We start from the raw sequence: 20,389 nt of genomic DNA on the forward strand, positions 1-20,389 counted from the left end.
AAAAATAAAATAATCTTTAACTGTGGGAAACAAACCAAAACATTACAAGGTTTTGAAAACTGAGCCAAGCTGTCAGAGAAATCTGAAATCAACTTGATGTGCTAGCTTTTCAAAATTAAAGGCACTTATGTAAGCTGCATAAACACACATGCATGCTATGGGAGCTGCTGCAAGCCGTGTGCTTGCTGGCCATTTCGGTTGCATGTTCTACATTACAGCTAATCCTTGATGCACTTCTCTCCGTAAAAAGGGTTAACACAATCAGAGTGAAGACAGACCACGATACCCTGTGAAAAGATGTCATGCATCTCATATCCGCCTATCAACAAGTTACCATTACCCTAGCAAGCTCATCTGTCAGCTGTTTGAGGCCTATTCATTTGAAATAACAACAGGCAGGGAGCATTTCACCCCTCTGTCAGTCAGGCAGCAATTGCCCTCGCTGCCTCACGCTTCAGTGCGCCTCGTTAGGAGCCTCGCACCCATCTCCTTTATTAAGGGACTCAGCAGCCCTGTTCTAACAAGGATCAGGAAGCAGGATTAAGTACTGTGACAAAGAGGACCTAATAAGCTACAAACTGGTGTGTCTAAATCTATGCTGGCTCAAGGCGCAGGCTCACGCTGCTCGCTATTCAGTTTTCAGGCACAGGCCACCAGGGAAGCAAGCCAGCACGGTGATTAGCCGTAACCCTCTGACCGGTACTGCTATGAAGATCATGTGTCACTCAGGGGCTTGCTTTGCAATTGCAAATTGGATTTTCCATTTTATTACCTGCAAAAAAACCACATACATTGCTCTCCAAAACTACCAACGCTGTAAGCACTCACTTGTAATTGCAGCTCTGCAAGTACTGCATCAAGGTAAAATGACCAATCTGTGTACAACTAATAAAAATAGTTAAATTTAGGGAGGCAAGCTTGGTCCCATCATGGGTCAAATTCAGTGTTGCTTACAGGAATAAGTCACACATTCCCAAAATCTCAATAGCCAGGGTCTCAGCTGAATCCTCTTGTCCCGAGCTGTGTCAGAAATTTACCGCCCAGGCAACACTGCTGTATGTTTCCATCCCCGCAGCGCAGTGTGCCCACTTCCATTCCAAATACCACATGGCCCATTTAAATGTAATTAATTGTAATAAATACTATTCTACTAAAGCCAAAGAAATCTTACAGCAAAAAGAGGACTGCTCAAGCAAAATGAACTGTAAGACCCCATGCCAGAGTAATCACTTCATTTTCCTCCATCTTCTGTTCTTCCCCAAAACACACTGGGGGCAGGTACAGATATTACTTTTTACCTTCAGAGGGAAGAGGCAGGCAGAGGCCCTACGGGTAAAATTAATCTAATTACAGAGGAAATCGGGGCACCCGGAAGTCCAGCATCCACACTGAAATCCACCCCCTCCCTGCCCAGGACTTCCCTCTGGGAGCCCTGCTGCCAGCAGCTGGCCTGGCAGCCCATCCCACCAGCCGCCTACAGCTGGAGCAAGAGGTCAGCTGCCACCTCATAGCCCAGGCTTTTAATTGAAGAATTTAATCAAGTGTTGTAGTGTGAAAAGGAACCACCCATCTGTCCTCATGGCAAGCACCAGGCAGAGAGCAGGTGCTCCTCCGCAAAGGAGTAAAGGAGGGCTGCCTCACAGACAGCAGGAAGGACAGGGCACCTGACGCTTTAAACTCCTCCCCGTTTGATACCGAAATTTCCATCTGGAAATGAAGGACAGAGATGGGCAGAAAATTAAGCAGGATCAGAAGTCACAGTGAGCCTGCCCCACCTTATCAGCACTAGGGAGGAAACAGAGTCTAACACTCCTGTCACAAGGCAAGCCACTTGAGAACAAAGAAGCTGTATAATTAAAACTGAGACAGGATGGAAACGTGTCACTCCTGCATCACCATACATTGCTTGGGGCCATATCCTGGTGTCCTTTCCGTGCTTACAGCTAAACCATCCGTGAATTGAGGGCTTACCTAATTCTGCTCCAGCTGCAGGACATCCAGGAGTCCCAAGCACAAGGCCAAAGTCTCAGTAACATCTCAGAAACAGTACATGCTGGGGTAACCAAACACATGGGAGCCCTGCATGAACACTTCTGCCCCAGTGCACCAAGACGAACCCAGCAGCACGGAAGAGATGCTCAAACCCGCCTGAAGCAATCACTCTGGTACCAGGCTCACTGCAGGAGTGCTGTGCAACTGGACACCTTACAAGATGTGTCCCTGTTCCCTCCCACCCCCAACAGTCTCCTTGCCTAGACTGCTTTTACAGCAGTGCTGTGCTAAGAAATGCTGTTATTCCATCCCTGCAGCACTAGAGCCATGGGCCAGGGAAAAAGCCATGGCAGATGTGCCTTCATGCATATTGTCTAACAGCAGCATCAGCAGAACACTATCCCCAGACCTTTAGGAAATTTATATACTGTTCTGCTACACAGATCACATCAAATCCCTTGGATATTTTTAGTAAGCAAAATACAAAATTGCCTCTAGTAAAAATCCAGTACTGAAGATTCAATCACAAAATATATTAGGGTTGGAGATTGCATTGGTCATTGCTGGTTTGTTCTTTCCATGCACATCAGCCTATTAAAAAATATTTATCGTCTCTAAAATTTGGCATAACCAGTTGTTGTGGTTTAGGCCCAGCCGGCAACAAAGCACCATGCAGCCGCTCACCCACTGCTACCCCTCGGTAGGATGGGGAGAGAAAATACAACAAAAAGGCTTGTGAGTCGAGACCAGGACAGGGGAGGGATCACTCACCAATTATGGTCACAGGCAAAAAACTGACTCAACTTACGGAAAAAAATAAATCAATTTAATTTGTTACCAATCCTACCAATCAGAGTAGGATAATGAGAAATAGAACCATATCTTAAAAACACATCTTCCCCCCCCACCTCCCTTCTTCCTGGGCTCAGCTTTGCTCCCGATTCCTCTACCTCCTCCCCCCTCAGGAGCGCAGAGGGGCAGGAACGGGGGCTGCAGTCAGTTTGTCACACGTTGTTTCTGCCGCTCCTTCCTCCTTGGAGGGAGGACTCCTCACACTCTTCCCCTGCTCCAGCATGGGGTCCCTCTCACAGGGGTCAGCCCTCCAGAGCTTCTCCAACGCAAGTCCTTTCCACGGGCTGCAGTCCGCCATGAACCGCTCCAGCGTGGGCTTTCCCACAGAGTCATGGCCTTTTCCGGGCCCAGCCACCTGCTCCGGCATGGGGTCCTCCATGCGCTGCAGCGGCATCTCTGTACTGGTGCACCTCCTCCCTTCTCCTTCTTCACTGACCTCAGTGTCTGCATGGTTGTTTTTCTCTCACATCCCACTCCTCTCTCCGCTGCAGGTTTTTCATCAGTCTTTCTTCCCTTCTTAAACATGCTATCACAGAGGCACTACCACCGTCGCTGATGGGCTTGGCCTTGGCCAGCAGTGGGTCTGACTTGGAGCTGGGGAAGCTCCTAGTAGCTCCTCACAGGAGCCACCCCTGTAGCCCCTTCCCCGCTACACAAACCCCTGCCACAAAAACCCAACACACCAGTAGACTAAAATTGTATTTCTTCATAATGGACTTAAGGTTCTTGCTATTTTGCCATACTGAGAGATCAACTCCACTGCAATGCATTACAATCACATGCATCTGGTAAGAGAGGAGGAGAAGGTTATCTTTAAGACTAGTCAGCACAGCCCCTTTCCTAGACCACAGAAATGTTTTTCAAATTATTTTTGAGCACTTTTTAAATTATTCTTATAAATAAATAAATAATCAAAACTAATATCCCAGAACCCAGGTCTAACATGCTTAAAGAACCTTCTAAATTCTAAGCCTGAAGGATATTTTTTTAAGCTTTCTATCTTGAACAGACATAGATTTCCAGCTAGGAAGAATGCAAAGTGGACATATGCTGCTACCAGCAAGCAGACACTGAAAAGAGAACAGAGTCTGGAAAAGAGAAGAGCAGAGATAAAGGTCTAACAGCTGACTGCTGTGGACAACCTGCACAGAATGACCAAAAGCCACCTAAAAGAAGCCAGCTGTGTGGTCTTAGAAATACCTGATCTTGGCTTTTTTTTATTCTGTCTCAGCACTCATTGTATCTAAAGACGATGCTGAACCATTCATTAAGTTTGATTGGATTAGTGTGACTGAACTTCTGTGTTTAACCCACCTTAAAAACAAATTGTTCCTATGCCCAACTAGTAAGCTGTGCAGACCTGAAAACTGCCTGCTGCCCAAATCTTGTTAGCTGCCACCTGGAAGCTACAGTAAATAATTCTACATGAAAATAAACCTTTGAAAATTCAAGGACAAAATCAAAGTACGCATATTTTTAATTTGAATGTATTTGAACTTATGCCATCCATTGACTGAAAATACCATTTGTCACTGCTTAAATTCAGAGCTCCCACAGCCATGGGTGGACAGAAGGGACATCTCGTATGACAGTGGGCACACCCCATCCTGAGTGACATTAAAGGGAAAAGGCAGCTACAGTTTCCCTGCACCTCCCTTAATAAATCTATCCTGCATTTGATCTAAAACATGACAGTTTCTTGTTATTTTCCTTCAGTGCTGTTGAAATAAAAAGTGGTTTGTGTGAACATTCATATTTTGCTCAACTGCCTGCAAAGGTCAGAAAAGAGCTCATAAAAGCAAATAAAATGCTGCCTCCTGCAGTCATGTTTGCAGAAAGTAAGTGTCAGAGCCAGTGATAACGCTACCTATCACTTTGACCAAGGGTGTCTCCAGACTTCCCAGGCTCCTCCTGTCCATTAGATCCAGCCTGCAAGCACCTCTTCTATGCAACTATAAGCCCCTCATCCTCTCGTGACATATGATATACGGAGTGTATAATATTTACCCAATGTATGTATACTTAAGGTATAGTAAGGTATGACTCGTGTACACAGGCATTACTTCAATGCAAACAAAAGAAAACAGAATGAACACAAACCTGACTTGTCCTTTCCACTCAAATGCCCCCTGGCAACACTTTAAATACTTTCAAAAATTAAAAGGTGAGATAAAGTAATTAAACAACTCTGACATTTGAGAAGTGAACATTGGCATTCAGCGTAAGAAACATGATCCTAGCTGTAAAATACCAGATCAACGCTTCTTTGTAATGGTTTAAATTCATCCCTAGTGGAGCTTCATTAAAATCAATGGAAATAATTTTTAGCCTGTATACTGTTGAGTTTCACATCTGCATCCCATTGATACTCTGACTGCCTTTCCAGCCTACGCTCTACTGCACTGACCTCAAGGAGAGTCCTCAGGCTGCAACACATCCCTTTTAGCAACTCCTCTTAAGACTGCAATTTAAATGTTCTTTCCCTTTACAACGCAAAGGTCTTACTCTCTCACTGTCGCACATAAGGACAGGAGGAATAAAATTAGTTTTATTTCTTTATTTAGATATAAATACCCTTGAATCCTGTTTTATTAAACGCTAAGTAAGGGATCAATCCACTACACTAAATTTAAACTTAGGTTATATGTTTTATATGCTTGTTTTAGATTTGCTTTACACTACAGGGCTTATAATTTTTATTACTTTTGTGGCATGTGCTTTGTCTCCATAGAGAGATTGGTTTAAGCATGGAGGTGGAAGAAATATCATTACTATTATGTCATAAAAATGATACCAAAGCAATTAATTGTGAATGATGTCTTAATCTATGTAAAAAAATGAAAATATATACTGATTTCTATGCCACAAAGTGTTATCAAAAGCAAACGATTTTTACACCAATCTTAAGCACATGTAAGCTGTGCATCGGTAATTCATATCATTCCTATAAACAAGTAAGATCATCTCTGCTTTGAAGACCTCTATCACTTTTGAAGGATTAGCAACAGAAGAGAGTAGATTTAAACAGTAGTTATAAAGGAGCAGTAAGACAACAGAGAGCAAAGACTTCTTATACATAAGTGAAGCGTGACTCAATCTTTTTGGAACCAGCAGAAATATTCACAGAAATATGCAGTATGATAAATAAATCTACAGCTCCATAGCATATGTCAAAAATATACATTTGCTTATTGATGAATTTCTATGCACTAAAAGAAAACAACTAGTAAATCTAAACCTAGACTGGAGCGCCTCCAAAAGATCGATCCCAGCAACACTTTTGCCCTCTCGCCCCTACATTCTTGTACTGGAGAAGGTCTAACAGTATCACTTGGAGCCACCAGCACTTCAGAGAACCCCGAAACAGCATTTGTGGTGGTTTTATGTAACAGAGGAAAAGGTTCAAGTCTCAAATAACAAGAAGTCAGATTCAGTACATACAAATAAACCAAACAGATACTCCAGAGCATCCATCAGACGGAAGCAGGCTGGAAATCTTCCTCTGACTGCTTACCTGACCACACAGATGGGAATGCCTGCAGCCTCACCTGTGAGCGTCGGATGGGAAGCCCCAGGGTAAGAGAAGGCTGAACAAGCAATCTGAAAGCCAAACACTGAAGCCTAAGCCCATCCTCGGTTTTACAATTATTTTCAGGGACAGAAAACAGGAGTGCAGATACTGTAACATCACGCATTATTCTAACAACTTCTTAGATGTAAATGAGAATTTCCAATAATGAGTTCTGAGATTAGACCCCAACTTGGATGTTCACTTGAATACATCTAACAGTAGATCTCTGTGTCAGTTCAGTAACTGAAGAGTTTAACAAAGACATTTCAAACAGAAAAACATCTGGTCTGAAAAACATCAGGAGATGGAGACTCTGCCAGTGGTGTCTTGTTCAAATGGTTCAACACTGTTAAAATGCATTCTTTATTTCAGTGCTGAACTGAGCTGCCTTAGTTCTCAAACACTGCTGCTTCTTCTGCCCATCTATAAGGGAGAAAGATGACCTGTGCTTTCTTCTCATGGAATTACTGAGGATCAGCAGCTAAGTCTTCTCTTACTCTTCCCTTTGATAGGTTAAATAAAGACTCTGATTATTCTGTGTGATCCCAGAATAGCTACTCCATTTGCTTCAACTCTTAGCAAAATGACCACAGCTGAAATAAAGTAAAAGCAGACCAACTAAATCTTGAATTCCGTACCCTTGACATAAAGGTGAAGTGATACAGGGCAAACTGGTATTGCCTCAGCTACCACTATTACAATTCTACGGGAAGAGGATTTTACTCTCCAGCACTGTCCTACCTCAACCTTTCATAGAAGAGAGTTTAAAACAAAGTGAATTTAGTCCTGAGATATTTATACGAAATTCCAGCATCATAGCAAAGGTCAGCCAGAATCATTATACCAAAGTGTAACGGGGAGTCTGGCACGAGGAGACTTGCACTCCAGAATGTGTCAGGACTGAAGATGAAGCCTGGGAGAGACAACAGAACGGATGAAATGCCGAACCTCTCCCTTAAACCACATTTCAGGTATTAAGTCCAGGCAGAATATAGACCTAACTTGGCTGGGCAAACTCACATTTCCATATTCAGGTGACAGGAGGAGTGGCTAATTCTATGGGAACAAGGGGAGAGCCCTGGCAATTTCTACCATCACTCCACCCAACAAACCTAACCTTAGCAGGACAACTAGTAGAAAGAGTAAATAGTATTAACATTCACGGATGAAAGCCACAAAACAGGAACTTATTCAGTGCAGCACACAAGGCACTCCTAGCCCAACAACACTCTGCTAATGGCGTGTACTTCCACATGACAAATCATGCTGTTCAACAGTCAAACTCCACCACACACAGCCTTCAGGTACCAAGGCAACCAGCCCGGCTGATGCCGTCGTGTGGGTAGCTAAGGGGAACGGCAGAAGAAATAGCTTTTTGACAAAAATCCAAGAAATTACTTCAAAATGTTTCCTATATTCTTTCTAAAATTATTTCAAATTACTTATGACTCGATTAAATTCATTTCTCCCACGTTCCTAATGTAAGAGAGAGACCATTTACTAGAAGACCTACAAGTATTGCTAAGTTTCACCAATTTCCTTATTTGAAAGGTGACATGTTGTGCTGGAAATACCATTTCCTTCACTGCTCTGTGTAACAAATGTCCGGCGCTGACTGGGATCTCGAGGGGCAAACCAACAGTCACTGCTAAGTGTTCCCAGTGAAGAAACCCAAGAAACACAGTACACGGCAGACAGTTTTTGGAACAAAGGGAATTAACGTGATGTCAAAGTAGTTTAACATCAAAGACATTTTAATGGCATAGGAAGTATTACAGGCTTAGAGGATCAGCATCCCAATTTATTTTGAAATATATTGCACATTTTTTCCAACCTCAGAAACTCCCCTGGGATTCTCAATTACACGGGAATTCAACAGAGCATTCGCTCTTTGAAGGGTCCCTATCAGACCAAAATCTCGTTAATTTAAAAATATGAGTTTAAAAAGGATTCACTGTATTGCTTTTGCCCTGCATCTTTGAAACTTCCATTCAAACACAGGTTGCCAAGTACTCAGAAAAGCGAAACCACTTTTAAGTACTGTGAAACACGTAAAATGAACCATATTTAACAACAAATATAACATTTGCTCAGATTGGCTCTAATTACAGTACTCCTACCTACCACAGCTCCAACAGAACAGATGAAATATTTGCTGACAGAAACATCATTATTATGCTGATGGTACTTATAATCAGAGTACAGTCAACATTAGGAAAGCCTACACACACACTGTAGTCATCTGAGAAGTGACAGTAGGACTTGCATATTTTAAAAACCAATGTAAGATCAAATCTGAATCTTGGGAAGTTTGGTAAGAATTAGAGCACTGTAAGGAAATCAATGCCTGTGGTGTAAATCTAAATGATAGGCTATAGAAAACATCTTTCTGTGTATAATGAAACTGCAGAGTTGTCATCTCTTCCCATACACCTTAACTCGCATCAAGTTCCCTGTGGAATCAGCCTGGTTTCTAACTACATAAAAAGTGGTGGGTTTTGGTGGTGGTGTTTTTTTCATTTTTTAACTTAAAATGAGCCTAAAATGAGAAACACAATTAGAATATTCACAAATTTTCAGAGATGCTTTTCTTACATAAATACTCTGTCCGTGACCTATCTTGTCAGGTATATTTTCCTGTTATTCCTTAACTACTAACTGCTATATCAGTAGTCCTAGAAAACAAGTTATTTTGTTTATCCACTGGGAAGTTTAGTAAAGCTCCTTACTTTCTTACACCACCTTTGCCTGAGTTCCAAAAGTAGAAACAGGTAATTTTTTTAAAATTGCAAGGTATCAATTAGTTGTTCCAGTGCTCAGACCTGGTGTCCAAAGAACCCCAGGATGTTCAGGCTTCCAACAAGCACCACAGACCTATATTTGCAGGTTTGAGCAGTGCTGTGTTGTGACACAGGTAGAGTGCAGTGACAGTTTATACTGAAATAAGAAAATCTTGGCATTTAGATCAAGTATATTTAGAAAAGAAATATCTTTTGTGAAATAAGTGATTCCTACGTTTGCACATGCCTGTTATAATTACCTAAGTAAACTGCTATTTCGATTAATATTAACTTGAACAAACAACTGCAGCAACTACTTTGAGTAATATAATATTCACTCACAAATTCTAGAGTCATTTCAAAAGCCTAAATTTTAAAATGTCTTCCTGTGATGGAATTATTGAGACTTTCGGCAGGATTCCTTGAACTTTCTATTTAAAGCCAATCCTTTATCCATAGAAGATAATTTAGCTGTTCAAAACTAAAAAATTATGAAAGAATTACTTAGCCGTCCTGACATACAGATTTAATTTACAAAATGTTTCACTCTCCTTAAAAAGGAACATGGCTACTTACCCCATCCAGGTTTTTTTTTCTTTTTTAAAGAGCTTGAATTTTCTACTTTTCAAGTATGTATCTAACTTCACAGTTTTGATAGTGTCTCCCTTTACCTGAGGAAATTATTTGATAAACTAGAACAGTATTGAATAGTATACTTAAAAGCCACTGATGCCAACATTCGGTTTTGGAAAAAGAGGACGGTAATTGAAAATGCATCCTTAAAAATCACGGTTCTTCCCATATGCATAAACATGAGTGAGCTCCGTGTACGTGCACGCACAAGTGTGTTGGCGGCAGGGTAACGAACACAGTCAACATTAGAATCTGGGTTTTAAAAATCATGCCATTTATTTTCACTTCAAAACCGCAAACCTACAGATAAGCTAGTTACATTCTCTGGGTGGCTATTTACATTTAGCTACAACTTTGTCAATATTCCGTACCCTATACTACTCTTACACTCCTGACTCCGCTAAGAAAGTCTTTTATGTGGCATATATAGGTCCACCCAGATGACCATACAATGAACTTAAAACAGTCATTGATCTTACTAATCGCATCTGCCACTTTACACGGTTCTTGTTTCTACTCGGCTTTCTTTCCAAACACCGTTCCAATTGTTAAATGGTCAGAATACACGAAGTGACAGATTTAGTGCTTCCTTGGCAATTTATATAACTGACTGCAACTCTGTTGTTGCAGTGAATCATGATTTATTTGTCTCGCAATGCAGCACATAACCTTTTAAATGCTAGGGAAAAAAATGCCAGCGCTTCTTTAAAGTTTATATATGACTGCCCACCACCATTCCTCATGAACGGGTTTTTGAGAGACAAATGATAAAAACAAGCTGCAAATTCCACCCACCTACTCCCGGCCATTTCCTGCGTTCATCACTCACATGTACTGTATTTACAGAAAAGCACCCTCACCCAGAGCACCAGTGCGCTCTTCTAGACCCCTCTTTTCCTCCTGGGCAAGAATATTTGTCTTAAATTAGTGATAGGTATTCTCTGCTAAACACAGAGGAGAATAATATTGATCTCCCCCAGCCCTCTTACTGGCGCGTGCCACGCTCAATCACATCAGGTGAAATTAAGAGCAGACTGCATGGTTTTATTTACTGGTATCTCTTTCCATTCCAAAACTGTGATCCCAGTGCCTGTCTGTGGCCTTTTCTCATACCCTACTCTCCATGCCTTCTTCTGCACTTACTTCCATTACCTTTAAAAACCAGTTTAACGTACTCCTCCCCTTCTCCCCGTTCAAATACATTGTTTTATTCTGGTGTTTATATTGTGCCCATCTCCCTGGTAAATGAACGTCTAATGACTCATTGCTGTCCACCAGTGCCGGAACTAAGCCAATCAAAAGCCTTCAGCACCTTTAATTATGAAGTGATAATGAGAAAGGAAAGATTGTTTACTTTAAATGGAACAGCAGTACCTCCAATTACTGCAAATAGGACCTGCTCATTGAAAAGCTATTTATCCAACATGCACAGCACAAGTATTTGGATAGTTCTCCTTACATTATAATTCAATTTTAAAAATTTAGGAGGGAGAACTCAGAAAGCAGATAAAATTGTTTTTCCCTCAGATGGTGACTATGGAATTAGCAGTCCATTCATTAGGGTGTAGCACTCGCATACCACCTTTCACTGGTAGACTTTAAACTGTCTGCAAAGGCGTGCTTCTCTAAATTGCCCTAGTTTGCAGAAGGCAAAACAGGGCTGCCAAGATGAAGTGACTTTTTCTCATCATTCAGCAGATTCATGCTTGCCTGTGGCCTGCTCCTACCTGATCTCAAACAAGCCCTCCAAAGCCCAGCCTGGTGCTTCATTTACTAAAATCCATTCCCTAAATGTTTGCCTAGATGTTTAATAAACAAGCAAGAACATTGCTTTGCACAGTAAATATGCTTGCAAGTTGCACAAGTTACAAATCTAGACTTCAGTGTAATGTTCTCTGGAAATGCACCCCAAAATCTAGGCTAATTTTAAATATTTGAGATAGTTCTAGCGCTACATATGGCATAGACTGCAACAGAAATTACGCCAACTGATCATGAATAAGGATCTTGGGTAAGACCATAAAATGAAACATTGGGAAATTAATACATGAAGAGAAAAGTATAATTTATAGAATAGCATTTGAGTAATAAAGAACGGAGGTGACAAGGACTTAAGCTGTGTCAATGCACCTCATCCTGATCAGGCGGGGCAAAAGTACAAGTCCTTTTTCTACCAGATTGTGATATTGTTCTATAATGCAAACAAATGTTAACTAAAAGGAGAAATGCCTCCCTTGGCCATCCTGAGTTGTGCAGGTCAGTGCAAAATAAACATCAAGAATTTTGTTTCAAACGTTTCCATTTGGTTTGGACAATGATGGTAAAACTATTTAAAGTGAGTTTGCTGGTATGCTTGTAAGGCAGCAGCATGTTTTAGAACATTTAATTAGCCACAGAAGGTGGTTAGACTCAGTGCAGCATTTAACTTCCACTTTCTGAAAAAAACCAAGGCTATAATTTAGGAAGCTACATAAAAGTACATTTACGGATACTACATGCTTCAGAAATGTTATTGCTGTTGAAAGAGACTTTATAAATAAATATGACTTTGACAAAAAGCTAAAGAAAGTATACCTGTGTCAAGGAATAAACATCTGAAATTAAGGAAACGAGAGCAACTTTCATCTACCAGATGAGACGGTGAAAAAAACAAACAAAAAAAACCAACTCAGCATCATATAGTCCACTAGATTGATAAAGGCAAAAAAACTGTGGCGGGTAAACAAATAAGAGTCAAAACAAGCATCTTCCCCCACCTCACAGAAAAAAACCCAGACACTTTCCTTTGCTGTATAAAACAAAAAGCACACATTGCAGACTGTCACATTTATGCACACAGCTGCCACATTCTCTAATGGGTCGAAGCAAGTTCTAATGACAACAAATAATTTTGCTTTATCATGCTAACTTCAGTCACTATCTTTCTGAGTTTTGGGAACTATTATTTGGAAGGTACTAGTAGAAACAAAGAAGCTTCCCTACATAACAGTCCACAATAACAAGAAACAAGGAATAAACCCTGTGTAACAGATGTTTCAACAACAGGTAATTGATGTAGCTACATTATTCCCAACAAAATTATTTCATGACAATCTTTAAAAAGATCTGAAACCAAATTCTGGCTTGGGGCAAACAGGCACTACTTCTATTGAAGTTAATGCCCCTCACATAAAATGGAATTCTGCAATACAAATTCAGCAACATCACTACTTAAGTTTCAAAGAAAAACTCTACCTTATAGGTTGAAAGAAGCCACTTGTAATCATATTTAAATGGCCAACATCACAAATTCAAAGTACATCAATCAGCTCCACTGCTTTAAGTGAAAGAGCTGTCAACTCACTAAGAAAGGTAGGCTACTGAAACAGAAAAACAAAAAATTCCTCTAATTTAGCTATATTTTACTCTAGTTGATCAAACTTCCATTTTTACAGGAACGGTCACAAAAAAGCCACTTATACCGCTGTCATTTTTGCTTAATATAATTTTGGCTGATCCAAATAGTGTTCCCAAAACCCAGCCAGAGACAAGAATAGCTTTGCAGATCCAATATTTATGATATGTTATATAAAGCAAGATGGTATGTACAAATTGGCAGTCAGGTGTACTAATGCACAAGGAAAATGTAACATGTAAAAAACTAATAAAACCAAACACACATCATCTTCTGGCCCCTCCTGCATATCCAGTAGGAGTGAAAAAGTGAGTGTTTCTCAGGGGAAAGTAAATATTAGCAGCAATGACGACTTAAGCATAATCATTTCCTAGAGTTTAACAACTGGTTTCGTTTCAGAGGAAAAATAGTGCATCTTTATTGTTATTATTCAAATAAATAAATGGACATCCATAATCTTACCTAGTTCTGGGGGCAGCACAGTAAGACGATTTCCCTGGATGTGAAGTTCCTTAAGCTGAGTGAGCTCACCAATTTCTTTAGGCAGTGATATCAGGTCATTGTCTCTAAGACTCAGCTAAGAGTGAATATAAAGTAGTCAGAACAATTTTCGGTTACCATAAAGCAGCCTAAAACAGAACTCTGCTCCCTCTGCCCCCACCTTTCTCCTCAATGCTCAGTTCTTCCAATTTATTTACAAGTGTCTGCTGGTAAACAAGAAACAGTTCCAGGTGTAGTGGTCTATTCCTGCAAACATACCCTACTACTCCTCAAATTGACTAGGTTCTATTCCTACAAGCGTTGCAAAAGTGAATTGATTTTCCAAGAATTTAGATAAATTACTTACTATCTGCAACTTTGTGAGCTTCCCAATATCTGGCGGCAGGATTTCAAAATCGTTGTCACTTAGATAGAGTGCACGCAAGGTGGCTGCAAATTAAATAGCAATATATAAACAGGGTGGCATATAACCCAACCATTTGAGGTCTAATCAATAAAAGGGAGTCAGGTTTGATTAATAATCCTGACTTGGTGAAAAGCCTTTGACATACCCAGGGCTCACAATAATAACAAGCAGGTCAAACTTAGATTTACTGGCTTATTGTATTGTTGGTGAGTTCAGGAAAATATCTATATTCAAAAGGACTGGCATAATTAACAATTTCTATAATAGTAGACTCTGGCAGGTTCTGGCATATAGTCTCAATGCTCAGCTGTCAGAATACAGTCATTACTCTTTATTACCCCCAATTCCTATTTATTAAATCAATTTGCATCCTAAACAAACATTAAAAAAATCATCTGAGTTTTTTGGACAAACACACATCTATGTTAAGCTCTACAGAAAGCACAGCCTAACACTGGGAAAGAGACCTTAAGAGAGCAATACAGAAGACTCAAATTGCATAATTTGTAATTTCCATACTTAGTCTCTACAAAATTCACAGAAGAGATGACCCAGCACAACCATGTAGCTTGCTATTATTGAATGAGTATACATGACAGTTCAGAAAAAAAAATTAAAATGGAGACTCACAAAGAACTGTTGGGTGCAGCGGGAATGAAGGTGGTCAGGTCAGCAAAACCTCTCCTCCCCACCAGAGAGGAGATCCCATTTGTCTTACGCAGTTTACTCCTCCTCCTCTTTTCATTTCATTAAATGTGACCATTTTTAATAATGCTGAGTTAAAAATTTCCCTCTGCCAGGTTACAATCACAAAATCTCTCAGACAGCAGCACTCCTTCCTCTCCCCTTGCCTGTCACTTTTGCTGCTAAACGCACTGATCCTGAAGCCACTTCAGCATCGTACACTGAAAAGACCAGTAAGGTAGCAGAATCACTGAAATCCAGAAAGTGCCAGAATTCAAGTTGCTTAGGCAACCATAATGCAGCCCTTTTGCACATATGCATTACAATACCTTTATTTTAACTCTCTGAGTGTGTATTTTTAACATGTGCAAAGGTCAGCTTAGCTCTACCATTCCTGTGCCAAGCTTTGTAACCTTAGCATATTTTTTAACATACTGGACACTTCAACATCCATGTGCTGTTAAAACTATTTTAGTAATGAACCATCAGGAACACAACTGTTTCCAGAGACAACACACAACAGTTGCCTTGCAAAACAGTTTACTTTCCCCTGAGGCTTGCAAGCTTCCATGAAGTTTTAACTGAGTATGGAACCCAAGGAAATATTACTCAGAAGAAAACTAATACACCATTACTAACCAAGTCTTCTCATGTCCAATGGTGTCAAGTGACTGTGTATCAGTGATAAATATTGCTGAGCTATGTAGAAATATTCAAGAGATATTCAAAGAAAAACATAAATATCAGAAAAATTCTGTTGGAGTTTGGTCTCCATCAAATAAATTTCAACCGCAGAAAGCAAAGCACCGTATCATGAAGATTTGTAGAGTTTTTAGAAAAGTTTCTTACTCAGATAGAAGAAGTTTCCTGGTAAAGAATTTTCATTTAAGTTGTTGTAAGTCAAGTCAAGAACCTCTAGAGCTGGTAAAGAGCCAAATCCCCTTGGCAAGGTGTTTAATCTGTTCATGCTGTAGGTAAAGAGGAAAAAACAGAACATGACATCAGTATTCACTTCATCTAGTAGGCGTAATACAGGCAACAAGAATTTCATTTCTAAAAAATGTAATCTACACCAAGCTTCCCTTTTGTTTTGAAAAGGGATTGATGCTACAAGATACTGAGCAAGCCTTTTGCGATGCAGACCTTTTTTTAACTCTCACTCCCATAAATATGCCCAAAATTTATGCACTTGCAAGGGATCCCGTTTGTTATGTCAATCAACAGCCAACGTGAAACATGAAGCACGAGGGAGAGAGGTGCCACAGTGCTACGCCCAGCATAAACAGTGTGCCATGGAGAAAGCTGGTCCTTGGTAGATGACCTATCTTCTAGCTAAACTACAAATTACCCTTTTGCACGTCATCTTGACCATCTGCCATTCCGCCCTACCACATAGTTCTTCACTATGGTACCAAATACAAAGAGGAATACCTCAACTGCACGGTATTTATGTTCATTGATAACTGCTGCTCAAACCCCTTCTTAAGAACAGCAAATTTGTGTCACTAGATAACTATTGATGCACATGGAGCATGAAGTAAATAAAATGTCAGTCACAGTCATAGAATGGTTTGGGTTGGAAGCGACCTTAAAGATCATCTAGTTCCAACCCCCCTGCCATGGGCAGTCCTCTGATCGATGAGGCTTAGTCTAAATACAGCTCATTCAGCCAGTCTTAGAGGGTTTAGGATAGCAGTTCCCACCAGCAACAGCCAGAAGAACATGGGGAAAGCTAACAGAAGGAAAAGGTTTCTCTGATAACCTGGAGCAGACAAGCTACAGAAAACTAACTTCTCTCTGACCTCAAAGGGCTCGAGCAAGGTGATCCAGATAATCACTACAACTGCTGCAACGATGAAGAAAGGCAAGGAGCTGGAGACTATATTCATTGAACCTTACTGTTTGTGTATAAGCTAGAGCTCTGGCTGCTTATCATATGAACAGAAAAGAACTACCAGCTTATTATTCATACTGTTCCTATTGCATGTACACCAAACATATAGCTTGCATGTATGCATCTTGCTTCGGTTGTCAACTGAGTTTGAAAGTGAAACAGAGAAGATAGGGATCTTCAGGAAGAGCATGTACAGGTAGCCATTTTGAAGAACTGGATTTTATTCTTATGTGATGACTGGAAACAAACCTTTCACGTGTTATCTCTAATCATATTCTGAATTTGACTCTCCTTCTGATGCAAAAATGATAAATAGCAATAGCCACAACTGAAGTCAAGATGTAATATGAATGTATGAAGCATGATGTAACACTAAAAACTATGAAAACTCAAGTCGAAGTATTGACAAAGCTGGGTACCCAAAAATAATCAAGACTTTCGGCTCTAATCTGTAGGGCCTTCCCTCCCCCATGCAATCTTTGTCAAACACTGAGCTATACTATGTGATAAATACTATGAAATACATCTGTAGGACACTTAATAAGCCCATCTTCTAAAAGTTTGTTGGCCACTGAATTAAACACAAAAGCAGCTGCACCTCCAGACTAAGCATGATGACTACACATCCATGTGAGCAAAGGCAGGAGAAGCACATACAACATTTCTTTTATAGACTCTCAGATACTAACCTCACCTTTCCTCTCCCACTTTTGCATAAGCCAGCCCCACCAGAACAAGAACCCGTAGAGATCAGCTCTCTGTAGCTAATCTCGAGATGAAATTTTCTTCCTCCTCATCCCCCATAAGAAGTCCCAGCAGGGACATGCACCTAGTCTTACTGTTGTAGTAGTAGCTATTAAAATACAGAAAGGCATTCTCCACTATTGCTACTGCAGACTCGTCACTGTTTTTAAAACTGTTCTTTATATCAAGTAGGACTAAAGAAAGCAGCTCCTTTTTCACTAGTAAAAAGAATAAGCGGCCCTGACAGCCTTCCCTTTTGTAAGTAAGGAACAGGGAGAGAAAGAGTGTTCTCCCTTATTGACAACAGGCAGAATGGTATCTATTCTTTGGAATGGAAAAAGAACCAGCTGAAAGTCCCTGCCCAGCTCTATTCAGCCCTGCAGAAGTTCAAACGTTGAGCTCGTGCCACAGAAACCGTGCCACATCTGCCTTCCAAATTTTTTTTTTTTTTAAGCTCTCAGTGCAGCAGTACACCTTCCCTCTTCCACCCCACCACTTGACCCTTCCGCACCAAAATCCTCCCCAAAATAATCTATGCTCTTATTGAAGCTTCCCCTCTCCCCCAGGGGGCTGTTTTGATGCTCTGTGTGTACACGTGCACTGCAGATGACAAGAGGGTTTCTGGGCTGCCCCCCGGCAAACTACTAGGGCAGAACAGTTTCCTCTTCACTGACTCCAAGGACCTCTGAAGCAGAACCCATTTTGCAGAGCTAAGGCTGGGCTGTAAATCCTGTGCCTAACGATTATGGGTAAGGAGGGGATTAAGAAGGAAGAGCATTTAATCTACAAGATCTTGGGCCACATGACACATGAAGGTGGGAACTGTGGTTCCAGACCTAAATGTCTGCTGGTCTTAACCCCAAGTGGACTTTTGCACTACATTTTTTCCATTAATGAAGACCAGTATTTGAACTACACCAACACTTGTCACTGCTTTAATCCATGGAAAGAGCCCAACGTCTTCCTCCCTCCAGACACTGTAACACTTCCATATGCCATTCCAAAAATATGGCTTTAACCCCCAAGATATATAGAATCCTAATCATGAATTAATATTTGCTCTGAATAGTAATTCCAGGTTCAAACAGATATTAAGGCATGCTAGAGATCTAAAGTGACCAAATAAAGACCAGAGAAGACAGATCATCATGAAAACATTTATTGGCATTCCAACAGTTCAAGATGTAATTCAATTATCAGCACTTTACAAAAGTATCTAAAGCAGAGTACACAGAGCCTAGCCAAAATCATTCGGTATTTAAAATAGTAAAAAAACCCTCAGTTTAAGCTGTTCAGAAGTTAGAAAGAATGTTTGTATTTTATAAATTCAATAAGAAGCCTATAAAGCTAAAGTTTATCCCTACTAGTGCTTTACTAAGTAGTTACACTTTAATATGCCCAGTTAGTTTTAAGAAGGTTCTGTGCTTCACTTTTATTTTCTTAATAATTCAAGAAAGCCTTCTGCAACTGCAGTTATTATAAAGTATCACCAACTCTACTGGAATATAGTATCTGAACACTTAACAGGAATGCCTCTGGCTCAAATTCAGTCAATAGTAGCTCTTCGAATTAAATGGCACACCACAATTAAAGATTTGCTGCTTCTTTTACAGGCTTAATAGAAATAAAAAATTTCTTCAATCCCAGATTTGGGACTTTGGAATTAAAGTCCTAAATTAACATGGAAAAAATTAGCATTCAGCTTTTTGTTTGGGTTGTTTGGGTTTGTTTAGAACAGAAAATAGAGCCTAGCTCTTACGCAGCAACCACAGAATTAAAGAGACAGTTGCTAGGGAAGTAAAATTCAATAATTGTTAAGTTTGACTTCAGTATTAGATGAATGTGAGTTGCTGTTGCCCTTAAAGGGTTATCAGTATACCAGAGTAAATGCTTGATCACTTTTAAGTATCTGATTATCCAGGACACTAGCTAAACACTCTGAAGCCGTAATTGCCAAGTTATCCTCACAAACACTTTCAAAAAGAAACTTTAACAGCAAAAAATAAGAAGTTCCAGGTTCAGTTGTGACAACGTTTGACAGTACCTCTATTACAGCAAATTTCTGCATTAAGATACGCACCCAAGATTCAGGTGTTTGAGTTTCTGAAGGCTGCTAATCTGTGTAGGCAGCTCCTCAATCTGGTTGTTGAAAAAGTTGAGCACTTCTATGTTTCTCAGGTCTGCGATGTTTGCTGGCACAGCTGTGGGAAAGTTTTCACAGTGAGAGACTGCAGTTAGAGTAAGCTACCTAGACCATAGATGCTCTGCTAGAACCTGTCTTTTGCTCTGTTTGTACAGTGGCTGACAGTAGAAATAGCATCTAATAGCTAGTGCAATAAAAGCAAAGTTTGTATCAAAAAAGCCTCCTATCTGGAATCTGTTCTCATTGCTGGAGCAGTCACTTTGTACTCTTCAGAAAATTACTACCAGTACTGTAAGATATTTTGACTAACGTAAAGACCATTGCAGAGAGAGACAAGGACAACAAATGCTCTCATAGACTAACAAAGAGAAGCAGCCCGTCCTCTGAGTTGGTGTAGCACACACAGGTCTCAAAAGAGCAGAGCCCAAGAGACTTGGATCATTTTATTATTTGAGTTGAAAAAATGAATGATACAAGTAGTTACACCAAGACAACAGTTTTATGAAGGGTCTTTAACAGCAAACATGAAATAAAAATTCATTTTTAGCAATGGCCCATTCTGCTTACTGCTTAAATAATCCAGTATCCAAGTCCAAGTCCATTTAAGATACAAAAAAATTTACAAAAGTAAGTTCAGCCCTAAAAGATGAACTGTTCAGCCAAGCCCATTTTCAGTTACCTCCCATGAGTGAATAACTAACTGACCAATACACATATATGGCTACATTGGATTACCAACAAATCAATATCTGATTATCTAGAAACATGAAAAATAAGGCAGAAGCACAATATGAA

The 20,389-nt window shown here is 40.2% G+C and overlaps 1 protein-coding gene across 2 annotated transcripts in view; it reads right to left on the minus strand.

Annotated features, from left to right (window-relative positions):
- The window catches only part of RSU1 (Ras suppressor protein 1), a 118,049-nt gene that overhangs the window by 67,698 nt on the left and 29,962 nt on the right, over nucleotides 1-20,389 (minus strand). For both annotated transcript variants that reach the window (XM_050915648.1, XM_050915649.1), the window contains exons 4-7: nucleotides 19,532-19,652; nucleotides 15,663-15,781; nucleotides 14,070-14,152; nucleotides 13,685-13,799 (exon numbers count right to left, since the gene is read on the minus strand). In XM_050915648.1, the coding sequence (XP_050771605.1) occupies nucleotides 13,685-13,799; nucleotides 14,070-14,152; nucleotides 15,663-15,781; nucleotides 19,532-19,652 (438 nt within the window). The remainder of the gene's footprint in view (nucleotides 1-13,684; nucleotides 13,800-14,069; nucleotides 14,153-15,662; nucleotides 15,782-19,531; nucleotides 19,653-20,389) is intronic.

Source organism: Gymnogyps californianus, chromosome 2, assembly GCF_018139145.2.
Source record: "Gymnogyps californianus isolate 813 chromosome 2, ASM1813914v2, whole genome shotgun sequence".
NCBI classification, from domain to species: Eukaryota; Metazoa; Chordata; class Aves; order Accipitriformes; family Cathartidae; genus Gymnogyps; species Gymnogyps californianus.